Consider the following 11,838-nt stretch of genomic DNA (forward strand, 5'->3'; position numbering starts at 1 on the left):
AATATTTGGTTCCGAAATGGGTCGGTTGATGGTTTATACTCGCCTCCTAGTTCACTTAAAAAAATTCAAATTTCTTAATAAAAATATTCACATTTTGCGTAATGTCACGGTGCGATCATCATTTATCAGTTCAAAATAATTAATAAAATTAACGAAAAAATATAATTAGGAAATTCAAAGTAATTCCAAAGATGCACAAGAGGTTTAGTGGAGTTTTGTGGACTTTTTGTTTAAACTTGGACATAACAAAACTGGTGGAAGACTTAGGTCAATTTTTTTTCCTTTGTCGATTGTTTTTTAAATTTAAAATACTAATTATTTTGACAATTTCCATAATCACTTAAGAAAACACAGCCTTTATTTTATATTTTTAATAAAATTTTAATAATATAGTTGGATGACCGAAAATTATCGGTCAACCAACTTTTGATAGTATTAGAAACCACCAACCGACCCATTATAGATGGGTTGGTTGAAATTTTCGACCCAATCCAATGGATTGGTTAAAAATTGATTATTCGGCTTAAAATATGATCGGTAATGGGTCGGTTGGTGGATAAAAACCAACCCAGTCCCAGCCCTAATTTTAGTTTAGCAACCATGAATAGGAACAGATATAAATAGCAGCTGGAGGTATCAATATACATGGCCATCTAAATTTTACATCCTCCGTTGGAGATGATTTTTTTGTTGATAAATGGTATAATTCTTAAATTATAACTTTTAGCAGCCCAAAAAAGCCATGATTGGAGATGCCCTAAGTGGAATAAATAAAGGGTAAATAGCATTTAACCCCAATGGTTTGAACTTTGTGCACATGACCCCTTGTACTTTTTAATATAGCACATGACTCCCTTGTACTTTCAAAAATTTCCTATTCCTAATATGAGCATGATTATTTACCAAGTGAAATACCATAGGGGGTTATGTATTTATATTAAAAGTACAAGCTGTCATGTGCACAAAATTCAAATTATAGAGGGATCTTTATTTATATTGAAAGTACAAGGGGATCTCATATGCAAAAAGTTCAAGCTACATGAGATTAAGTGTAATTTACCCATAAATAAATAAAACTCAATTTTGAACTGCCAAAGATCCAATTTAGCAAAAAAAAAAAAAAAAAAAAAATAGATTAAGGTATTAAGAAACTGAAATGTTAAATGTCGTGTCAATTTTACTAATATGGTTTTGATTTGGAACATGATTTTAGTCATTTTTTAATCTGATTTTGGCAAACTTAAGAACACAGAAACTATAATCCTTTGAGTTATGTTTGTCATTCAACTAGATTGGACGTTGTCGGTTGACAAAATTATACATAAACCAATTGTATTTTGAGTTTTGCCAAATTTACCATCCAAAATTGTCAAAATCACGTTTTAAGTTAGATTTATCATTTTACACTGCTGCAACTGATTTCCAGTACAAATTTAATTCTTGTATTAGGAAACAGATGAATAGAAGTATAGAACCATTGATTTTTTATTTATTTTTTCACTATTAACAATTGTTTGTACAATTTTTTTTTTCTTTTCAAATCAGTCCCTAGGAAAAATCAAACAATTACAAAAACGCCCCTGATAAAAATCTGCCTAGAAAATAGCCAGGGGCATGCTGAAAATCTGGACAGCATTTTTAACAGCTTCAACATCTATATCTTCAAGCTTTCCAGTCTTTGATGTAATTACAGCACATTTCTTCTCTTCTGGGTTCGGAACGAACACCTTCGCCTTATCGTCCGAGCTGAACAACGCCACACTACAAAAAAAAAAAAAAAATAATCACGGTCGCAAAAAATTGATTGTATCGTACTTCAATTTAATTGTTATATTTTTGTAAATTTAGATGCATCGTCCGTAATAATTTTATTTACCTTGGTTTTCCGCGTGCATGCGCAAGTTGTATAGCGACCGTATTTGTAGCTATGACTCCCGCAGAGTCGTTTATAAGAGCAGCAAGCTAATACAAAGCCCAACCAAAAGGTGAAGAAAAATGTGGTAGAGCCAGCATAGGGCTACGAGGGGGCCATGGCCCCCCTCACCGCTTCTCAAAAAGCTAGTATTTTATATAATTATCTTTATTTATTATAGATAACATTCCGAAAATCGGTTATTATAGATATGTGATGAACGCAAACCTGGCCGGGAGTGGTAATGAACACAATGCTAGCATCTTCTCCGACGAAATCTTCCACGTTTTCCCTTTCTCTCTCGTGCGGGATCACGAATACCGGAGTGAGTCCCCTGTTTTATATTTATTAAAAAATCAAGAAAAAAAATTAAATTAAATATTAGTAAATTGATGAAAATTTAATTTACTAGCAATTATGTATTAATTATGCCAATATTTATCCAAACCTTATGACACAAGCAATCTCATCCCATATCTCAATAGGTAGCAAACTATCAGTGTCTCCCCTGGATTGCATCAAAGCCTTCGAATCCGATTTAATTCCGTGAATTACGATATACTTCCCCTTCGATACACCGGCATTCTTATATTTTGCCTCCACCACCTCCTTCACCTTCCTCGAAATCGACACTTTTAGAGGCGGCACCACCTGCCTCGGAACACTACGGAACGGTCTTGCCAGCCAATCAACCATCTCACCATACCTAAAAAAATAATGTCACGTGCAAGACTATCAAGAAAACAAATAAGAAAAAGCATAATATCGGGTGTAAATGCTTTTTTTTTTTTCATTTTTACATGTTGTAACCGCCCTCGGATAAATTAGCGGTGTCGGGTGTAAATGTTTCGGATAGAAATAGCCCCGCTCCAGCGCCATTTGCGTTCGGATAAATGTAGCTAACTCGGTCACGTGCACTAGACATGAACAAGAACGCTGCATGGCCTATCCCCGCCAATTTAGTCGACAAGATCATATCGTAATACCTTCCCTGCAAAAATAGTTGAAAAAATCGGACTCGATTATCGTACTCCAGTCATAATTTAAGGGTTTATTGCAATCATAACTCCTCAATTTACTCTAATTATTAAAAAAAAAAAGGTAAATTACGGCCACCCCTGAGATATGGTCAAATTACGAAAAAATACTCATGTTTGTGTAATTACAACCAACCCCTCAACTATGTATTGTCTTACGAAAACTCCCCTCCTTAATTAGGTAAATTTAACATTATAAGGGTGGACGTGTGAGACAATACATAGTAAAAGGATGATTGTAATTACTCAAAACCTGACGGTTTTTCTTTTTTTAATTTAACTACATCTCAGTGAGTGGCCGTAATTTGCCCTAAAAAATTCCCCATCTTATCAATATTAGAAAACGACCTTACGATTCAATTTATATTAGCAAACTACTCCCTAGCAACTCCAATGCTAAACATCAAAATTAGATTATCAAGTACTCATTTGATAATTAAGATAATATTTTAATATTCATTTATAGTTTATCTACTCCAACCATGGTCATCAAAATTAATAATCAATTGGAAGTTTTTAGTAGTTTTATTTGTAATTGTCACGTGTCATTTTGTGATTGGATGTTTAGGTGGTTATTTTTTTGATAACTCAATTTCCGGGATGTATATTTACATACTAAGAGGTATGATATCAAAATACTTACCCATTTCGATACTTCCATTGGAGTAGAAATTTTTAATTTTGGGATATCAAAAAAGTGATTTATGGGTTTGATAATCCATTTGATACTCCCATTAGAGTTGCTCTAACTATTCGTATCACCTGAGGGCCGTGTGATAAACTAATGCACAGTAGGGATCTCACTGCTAATATTTATAACATGGAGAACTTTTTAGCAATTCGATATAATATTGATTTATTGCCTTCAGTATCCCTGCTTTTAGTCTTATTGTTCAAAAACCAATTATGTTAAATATTAGGAAATTACGAAACACCCCGAACTTAGGCTAAATAATAAAAAATACCCCACATATTCGTAATTACCAAAACACCCCTGAGATTTGTTTTCGTCTTACATCAACCCTCTTACAATGTGACTTTTGATTCCAGGGAATAGATTTTTACACAATTTCAGATATTTTCTTTTATTTCTCACCTATTTAACAAAAGATGTAACAGACTGTACACATTTTATGTTAAAAAACTCGAACAGTTAATAAGGGGGATTTTGGCCTAAGTTCAAGGGGGTTTTCGTAATTTACCCTTAATATTAACATAAAACCCCTATGTAAATTTTTATTAGCAAATTACCCCTAAAAACGCACTATTTGAGGGGATTATGTGCTAAAAAAATACATTATGGGGTTATTTTTGCAATATCTATTATTTAATTAATCACAAACCTTAATTAATCCAAGCATGTCAGTATATTCAGCCGGGTCGGGATAATCATCGTCCACATCATACTCAGTAGCCCACCGCACATTCTTGTTGATCTCGTAAGCCTGCTTCCCTCTCGCCGACGTGATGACGTCAATCTGCACGCCGGGGTACCTGTCCTTGATCAGCTGGATCGCCGGAAAGAAGAGAATATTCTCGTACACCCCGCCGGAGACCACGCAGCAGCACCGCCGCACGTCGCCCCTGATCTTCAGCCCCAGGGAGGCGACCTCCACCGTGTAGCCCATCGGAAACTTGAGGAACCCGTACGGGTTGCCGGGGTTGTCCGGCGGTCGTGGGTCCTCGTCCTGCTTGCCGTCGGAGAACAGCTGGCCGTACTCCATCTCCGGGTCGTCGCCCTGCTCGAACGGGTCGAGCCATCGGTTGTTCTTCTTGGCGCCGGGTCGGGTCGACGACGACCCGGGTTTTCTTGAGGAGAGAGATGGGTTGTTGTTGAAGAAGGAGAGGTTTGTGAAATGGGTTAATGGGATTGATGAAGTTGTTGGGGTTGTGAGGAATTGTGGGATTGGCTTTGGGTGCAGAGGAGTGGCCGCCGCCATTGTTGGGCGTCGGAGGTTTTCAAGAATTGGTGAGAAGAAATAGTTGGTAGTGGCAGATAAGAGTACTGTAATAAGTCATGTTGACAAGAGGTGAACGTTGGATTTGAATGTGTGAAAGATAGTTGGATAAGAGGGAGAGGGTCCATCATATATATATATATATATATATATATATATATATATATATATATATATATATATATATATATATATATATATATATATATATATATATATATATATATATTTTTGTGTGTGTGTGTGTGTGTGTGACAAGGGAACTTGATGCATAAATCGAACGGTTCAAGTCACGTGCAACGAATTCGACGTTTAAAGCATTGTAATAGAATCGAACTCGTCTCACTAAATTTTGGGGCAGACGATCTTCCACTAGTTCGTTTATACGATAATTAAATAGATTATGGAAACATTGCTATTCTTTAAATTGGTTACCTATTAGATACACTTTCACTTCCTATATAAAAACTATGGGTAAATTAACACCACTCCTAAGGTATAGTTAAATTACGAAAAAACCCTTCATGTTTGGTTAATTACAAATTATCTCTTCAACTATGAATTTTCTTGCTCTTATAGTGTCATATTCAACATAATCTTCTAGATTTTGTGGAATGAGTGCATTCGTACTGTGCAAAAATATAGTTTCTGATGCACCACAATCTGATATATACAAGCCAAAAAACGCATCTTATGATCATTTTACTGCAAAATGTGGAGTCGAATGCGATAAAACGAGTACGAAATTAAGAATATTTCATATAATGTAAAAGATTCCATATAATATAAAAGATTCCACTAATTTTGATACCGAACATGTAAAAAAATATTATAGGTGATGGCCAAATAAGATAGCATTTTCGTAATTTCATCCTACCTGACGGCCATAATTTACGTTAAATAAATAAAATAAAAGTAGAAAAAAGAGGTTGCCTTGCCTTATTGAGGTGGCAAGCATTAAATGGTTCATTTTCTGGCTTTCTGTGTACGTAAACGCTGGGTCTCAACACTCCTCTCTTTCTCTCTCTACTTTCACTCTCTCTCTCTCCTCAGAAAATATCAACTATCCGTAATTAGCAGTTCGCTGATCGAACCGCCGCAGCAATATCTCATCCACCTGCCCCGCCGGCTCCACCACTCCAGCCTAGCTCCACCGACTCCCCAGCCACCGTCCCACTGCTCAAAATCAAGTTGCATTGTCCTTTCTCTCTCTAGGGTTCGTCTCCCCTAATTACTAATTACCATCACCAGTCCCACCACAGTATCGCTCTCAACTCCCAAACCCTCACTTGGAAAAACCCCTAATTTGCCCGACTACATGATTTTTCCGGTGATTAATTTTACGAAACCCTAACTCCGGTCAGTGATCATGTCCGGACCGCCGAGGGTGAAATTGATGACTTCCGCCGAACCGGAGGCTCGACCGGTGCTCGGACCGACGGGAAACAAAGCCAGATCCGTCGAATTGCGGAAGCCGATGCTGAAGTCAAAGAGCGAGAAGGCGCAGAGGGCCCAGGACGTTGACGATTCCAAGGGTAAAAAGTCTCCGACGGCATTGCAGTTGCCGGAAACGAAGCCCGAAAAAATTCCGTCGCCGATAGGTTTTATGAAGAATGGGAGAAGTGCCGCCTCGTTTTTGATGCAGCGGAGTATGTCGCTGAATGTTTCTTGTTCTTCAGACGCATCGTCCGATTCTTCCCACAGCCGGGCATCCACTGGGAGGATTAGCTGGCGGAGTGGGACTCCGACGCCGCCTTTGAAGAGGAATCAACAAAGCAGCTTTAAACGGGAGGGAATTGAGAAAATTGTTGGGGGTGAAGGTGAGGTGGTTGATGGTGCTGCTGTGGTTAAGAAAAGGTGTGCTTGGGTGACTGCAAATACTGGTATAATTTTTTTTAACGCCTGGAGATAGTTGTTTTGTTGCTCTTATTTGATTTTCAGTTTTATGTGTTCCCTATGAATATTATGGTTTGTCGTTTGCGGATATTAAATGTTCGAATTTCAGTCTATATGTTTTGTGTTACTAGATCTGAATTGGGATGAGTTTGCCTCAGAATTCGGGATTTTGGGTTCGTAGTGTACATTCTCATGAATCGTTTGATGGAGGGCATTTCTTGAACTTTTTCTTGATGTTGTCTCAAATTTGATAGCGAAGGAATCGGAAGTGCACGATTAAATCCATTCGGTGATAAATCTTTAGCCTACATTGCAGTGTTACAATAACAGAAGCAACTAAGAATCCAATACTGTCGTTGCTGTTTTGTGTTCGTTAGTGTCGGATGGTAGTTAATATCCGTATACGTCACTGTTTGTCCATTTACGGCCAATAATCATGTCATGAACTGGAGTAAATTAACCCTAAAACAAATATCCGTTGACTGTGTATTTTTCACTAATGGAGTTATAACATTTGCTACTAATTGTAGAAGTGTCAGCTGAAATTGTTGAGTGAAAGAGAAGTGGGCTGGGGTCCTAACTCAACTGTAAATGCACATGATCGAATGCTGCCAGTTTCTTAAATATTCCCTTTGTTAGATTAACCCTGTTTAGAACCTCCCCATATCTTGGTTTTAATGGGAAGAAACCAAGTTATAGAAATTCACGGTTGTCTTTTACGAGGTAATAAATAAAAAAATTAATTTATGTTGGGAAATAAATTTGTCGTGTTCCGATTTTTTTTTTTTTTTTGCTTGAAGACGCAGTGCACTTCTGTTTAATTTAATGCTTTCGAGCTAGTTTTTATTCCATTGATTTATTTTAGATGCTATGTCTTTGACACGTATGCAACTGCTGCTGTAATTCCTTGTTTTGATTGGTCTTTATTTTCTTCAAAGATCCATTGTATGCTGCTTTCCACGACGAAGAATGGGGACTTGCTGTACATGATGACAAGTAATTCTGTTAACTAATTTACTTATTTCATTAGTCACTTACTATTAGTTAACAATATTATATTATGGTTTCCTCATTTTACATTTACCAACTTCTGACTACACGCAGGAAACTTTTCGAACTGCTTAGCTTTTCCACTGCATTGGCTGAACTAACATGGCCGATCATTCTTAGTAAACGGCATTTATTCAGGTATATTGACATTTGCCCTGCTAATATACATACAAACAAAATGATCGCACCTATTAGGCTATATTCACTAATCATTATGGATTTGTCGGAATACAGAGAAGTCTTTCTGGATTTTGATCCAAATGCCGTGTCAAAATTAAATGACAAGAAAATCGCAACACCAGGAAGTCCTGCGAGCTCTCTTCTGTCGGATTTAAACCTGCGAGCAATTACTGAAAATGCACGTCGAATTTGTAAGGTACGCACCGAGTCCTTTTGCCTAACTGCATTTGGTTGCTCTTGTCGAATAGTGAATTTAATATTGCGTTCATATAAATCATAGTTTTCCCGAAATACAATATTTTTTTCTCACTTCTCCGGGATGAGGATTGTCTTGACAAATGAGCAAGAAATCATTTACGATATGTAATCTAGTTCCATGGTCAATTTTTCAGCTCTGAGATTGCTTATGTCTGATAAGTGATTGGAATATTAGATGTGGTTCTTCAAAGACAACTAGTTTGATACTAGCAATTCATTAATGAAAAAATAATTGGAATATTACATGAGATTGCTTACTTATCCCTCGTTTGGTTCCCAAGATAAGATTATGCAATCCTATGAGAACCCAATTGTAGAAAACAACTAGGGAAGGTCCAATACACAATCCCATAATAAGCCAAGATAATAGCCATGTTTCCATAATTGCGGCTGGCCCGAATAGTTAATGCACTAGCGAAAATTAAATAAGACCTAATCATTGAATTAATTGTCCACCCTACAAGTATTTAAATCATTAGCCTGATGGTTCCTATGTTTTACTGACTATGCAGATTATAGATGAGTTTGGATCTTTTGACAAATATATTTGGGGTTTTGTGAATTACAAGCCTATTGTTGGTAATTTTCGATATCCTCGTCTAGTTCCGATTAAGACATCAAAAGCAGATACAATAAGCAAAGACCTCGTTAAAAGAGGATTTCGAGGAGTTGGGCCCACAGTTGTCTACTCGTTTATGCAAGTAGCTGGGATTACAAATGACCACCTCATCAGTTGTTTCAGACAACGTGATTGCATAACCGCATGTGATTTAAGTGACAAGAGTAACGAGGGAATAACAACGTCGAAAAACGAAGTGAAATCTCTTGACAATATAACAGAGATGGAATTAGTTAGAGATATCAATGATGTGAGTTTGTCCAGGTAGCGTCTTTTTTTTTTTTTTTTTTTTCTTTTTTCTTTTTTGTGGGTTGTTCACATTTGATGAATATGTAATCTATTATGTGTAGTATGTCACACACTTGTATCTCCCAACTGACAATTATGTATAAATCTTCATAAATTAATTTGTTCGTTTCTTGGCGATCATACTATAGTAGCACACTGAGGTGCAGAGGATAATTATGTGCAAAAGGTCTCAAATCCCGATAACTCTTCGGTTCTAGTTGCAATACATTTCGAACGCTATTGAATTGTTCTTATTTTGGGTAATATTCTTCATATGGTTGTGTAATAATTCGGGTTGAGTTTCGACTTAATATCTTTTCATAGGTTACATGAAAATTTGGGTTCATTTTTTTATCATACGTTCGAAACGACACAAAATAACGATAAGTAACTAATGCATCACTCGGGTTCTAAAGCCACAAATAATCTGAAACGTTTAAAATTTTCCGTGACGGATTATTTGAAACAGAGGAAGCCATGTAATTTAAAAAAAAAAAAAAAGAAAACGCTCAAAATTTTTCGCGATTTCAAATGAAATCGCGGGTTCGGTTAACTTGAAGAACTCTCAACAAGAAATACTAATTTCCCAAAATTGTTTCCTATTTTGGTGCTAAAACACTGATTCAAATTTCACGCTCGATAAATTTTCAATTTCGACAGTCTCGAATTTGCATCCAAAAAAAAAAAAAAGAAGGAAAATGTACAGCTGCCTCCTTTTGATCTCTCTACCATTTTTCAGTCTGATTATTCTGTTGAAGAAACTTTCCAGAAATAGCAGCCGCTAAGGCTGCTTTAAAACTCGGATCTTTCGTTAAGGTCGAAGCCATCTGTTCCACAAAGTACTGTTGAAGTTCTGGTGCTTCAACTCTGCCTCTTACATTTCTTGATTCTTCTGGACTTTGCTTTCTTTTCGTGAGATCGAGCGTAATCGTGGATCCTGCCGTGGACACCGCGTTGCCAAGTGGCGAGCTCCTATTGGTGGTCGAACTCGCCTCGAGTTTTGAGGCGGGCTGAGGCTGGTGGTGGTGGTGGTTGTGCTCCCCTTCATAAGTTGCAACCACTATTGATTGATCTTCTATACTTCTTTGAACCTATAACAAATAAAAAAAATTAAACAACTTCAAAACTAAATAAATAAATATGATTAATAATTCAATTTAATAAAAAGATATGAAAAAATAATTACCTTCTTTTTGACAGGACAAGTAGGAGCAAAAGAACACTTGAAGTAAGCTCTTGGAGAAGGGTTATCCCTAGTAACCTTCTGCCCATATTTCCTCCATTGATAACCATCTTTAACTATCTGCCAATTCCGACAAATGCGTCGTTCTTTCAGTACACGACGATACAATTCGAAAAGGAAAAAAAAAAAAAGACTATCGAAAAAGTCAACTACATTAGAACCTCGATAAATTAATAACATCATTTAAATAATAGTTTCTTCTTGTCCCGACTCGGTAAAAACCTACTAAATTATTAGTTCGCTAAATTAATAGAATTTTGCTCGTCCACTAACCCTATTAATTTATAGAGGTTTAACTGTATATATGAAAATCTCAAGACTTACAAGGCTTGTATCGGATGCTTCGGTTCGGATTTGAACCCGCGAAATCTTGGCCTTGATGAGTTCCTCTCTCGGTTTCTTCGACGAATCTTCTTCGCTCGAGCTGCTCTCGGAATTGCCATTGGTAATAATATTATCCGTTACATTATCTATACTGTTGTTACGTATGACGGCTTCGATTCTCCTCTTCGGCGATTGGGTGTTCTTGTTTGTTGTTGTGTACTTGATCAACTGATTCTTGAGTTCAGTGTAATTCTCGCACGTGGCAGTTAGCTCTTCTTTCAGCTTCTTGTTTTCAGCACTCACCCTACTTAGCTCCTCCATCAAAGCCCCTCTCTAATAAAAAAAAAAAAAAAATCAGGTTACTATATCTATATATATACATACATATGGTGTACTGTCAAGAAACACTAGTGTGTGTTATGTTTTTTTTTTTTCTTCTTGATGTGTAATAGAAGAGATGGTCACCTCTTCTGAGACAGTTGCAATATGATGATGATTCCTTCTATCGGCTTCTTGTTTTCGAAAATCGGGTTCGTCGAAGATTCGTTGAGGATTGTAGTTAAGATCCAATGAAGTATTGAGCAAACTTGTGAATTCCATTGATTTTTTTTTTTTTTTTTTTTTTTTTTTTTTTTAAGACAAGTTTTTGATAGTGTTTTTTGTTGGTTTTGTGTGTGTAATGTGGTTTTTTTTCAGCAGTAATCAAATGAAGAGAAGATATATGCAGGCTTATATAGAAATAGACAGGAGGCCGCCGCCCCCCACAAGTTGTGGGAAGGTGGGTAGGAAACTGTGGTTTTTATTAATTAAGAATAATAAAAATAAATTACCCACATGGAGAGTTGTAAATTGGAATCATATGATTTATGGATATTATTTTATACAAATTGTATGAAATAGTAAAACCTTATGTCGGTTATAATTAAAAAATAAAAAAAAAATTGGTAATCCATCGATTGTAGGGGTAGAAATTTCGAAAAATTTCGACTTAGGAACAATGTTTTTCACCTGAGTTTTGAAAGTTTTGATTCTTTCGATATTGTTTGGATCAGAGTTGGAATATGTACGAGATT

General features: G+C 36.4%; 3 protein-coding genes across 4 annotated transcripts; 1 reads left to right on the plus strand and 2 right to left on the minus strand.

The window, feature by feature from the left end:
- Positions 1-1,461: 1,461 nt before the first annotated feature.
- PNSB1 (NDH-dependent cyclic electron flow 1) lies at positions 1,462-5,012 on the minus strand. Of its 2 annotated transcripts, XM_013000736.2 has the most exons (6): positions 4,293-5,012; positions 2,713-2,903; positions 2,361-2,618; positions 2,141-2,246; positions 1,877-1,962; positions 1,462-1,761 (listed from the first exon to the last, which is right to left on the minus strand). In XM_013000736.2, exons 1-6 carry the CDS (start codon positions 4,887-4,889, stop codon positions 1,596-1,598), a joined length of 1,404 nt encoding a protein of 467 aa, XP_012856190.2. In that variant the 5' UTR covers positions 4,890-5,012; the 3' UTR covers positions 1,462-1,595. The 2 variants fall into 2 exon arrangements, with proteins under 2 accessions (XP_012856190.2, XP_088679133.1); XM_088823007.1 differs by lacking the exons at positions 1,462-1,761; positions 1,877-1,962 and adding an exon at positions 2,026-2,047 and having other exon boundaries at positions 2,085-2,246.
- Positions 5,013-5,843: 831 nt separating this feature from the next.
- On the plus strand, positions 5,844-9,339 carry LOC105975546 (uncharacterized). The gene is made up of 5 exons (XM_013000742.2): positions 5,844-6,790; positions 7,742-7,799; positions 7,908-7,991; positions 8,088-8,229; positions 8,804-9,339. Exons 1-5 carry the CDS (start codon positions 6,277-6,279, stop codon positions 9,176-9,178), a joined length of 1,173 nt encoding a protein of 390 aa, XP_012856196.2. The 5' UTR covers positions 5,844-6,276; the 3' UTR covers positions 9,179-9,339.
- Positions 9,340-9,609: 270 nt separating this feature from the next.
- On the minus strand, positions 9,610-11,611 carry LOC105975548 (putative WRKY transcription factor 40). Its single transcript, XM_013000747.2, has 4 exons — positions 11,231-11,611; positions 10,766-11,098; positions 10,385-10,501; positions 9,610-10,289 (listed from the first exon to the last, which is right to left on the minus strand). The coding sequence occupies exons 1-4, from the start codon at positions 11,363-11,365 to the stop codon at positions 9,924-9,926; spliced, it is 951 nt and encodes a 316-aa protein (XP_012856201.1). The 5' UTR covers positions 11,366-11,611; the 3' UTR covers positions 9,610-9,923.
- Between the last annotated feature and the right edge of the window lie 227 nt (positions 11,612-11,838).

Source organism: Erythranthe guttata, chromosome 9 (genome assembly GCF_056151865.1).
Source record: "Erythranthe guttata isolate IM_541 chromosome 9, IM_541, whole genome shotgun sequence".
Lineage (NCBI taxonomy): Eukaryota > Viridiplantae > Streptophyta > Magnoliopsida > Lamiales > Phrymaceae > Erythranthe > Erythranthe guttata.

What these genes read in the sequence shown, in the direction of transcription:
- LOC105975546 (XM_013000742.2), top strand. Translation starts at nt 6,277, where the DNA reads ATGTCCGGACCGCCGAGGGTGAAATTGATGACTTCCGCCGAACCGGAG. An exon ending in AGTAAACGGCATTTATTCAG is followed by an intron (nt 7,992 to 8,087) that starts GTATATTGACAT and finishes GTCGGAATACAG; the next exon opens with AGAAGTCTTTCTGGATTTTG. An exon ending in ATGCACGTCGAATTTGTAAG is followed by an intron (nt 8,230 to 8,803) that starts GTACGCACCGAG and finishes CTGACTATGCAG; the next exon opens with ATTATAGATGAGTTTGGATC.
- PNSB1 (XM_013000736.2), bottom strand. Translation starts at nt 4,889, where the DNA reads ATGGCGGCGGCCACTCCTCTGCACCCAAAGCCAATCCCACAATTCCTC. An exon ending in ACATGCTTGGATTAATTAAG is followed by an intron (nt 2,904 to 4,292) that starts GTTTGTGATTAA and finishes CTATTTTTGCAG; the next exon opens with GGAAGGTATTACGATATGAT. An exon ending in TCCGAGGGCGGTTACAACAT is followed by an intron (nt 2,619 to 2,712) that starts GTAAAAATGAAA and finishes TTATTTTTTTAG; the next exon opens with GTATGGTGAGATGGTTGATT.
- LOC105975548 (XM_013000747.2), bottom strand. Translation starts at nt 11,365, where the DNA reads ATGGAATTCACAAGTTTGCTCAATACTTCATTGGATCTTAACTACAAT. An exon ending in TTGCAACTGTCTCAGAAGAG is followed by an intron (nt 11,099 to 11,230) that starts GTGACCATCTCT and finishes TTTTTTTATTAG; the next exon opens with AGAGGGGCTTTGATGGAGGA. An exon ending in CTTGTCCTGTCAAAAAGAAG is followed by an intron (nt 10,290 to 10,384) that starts GTAATTATTTTT and finishes TATTTGTTATAG; the next exon opens with GTTCAAAGAAGTATAGAAGA.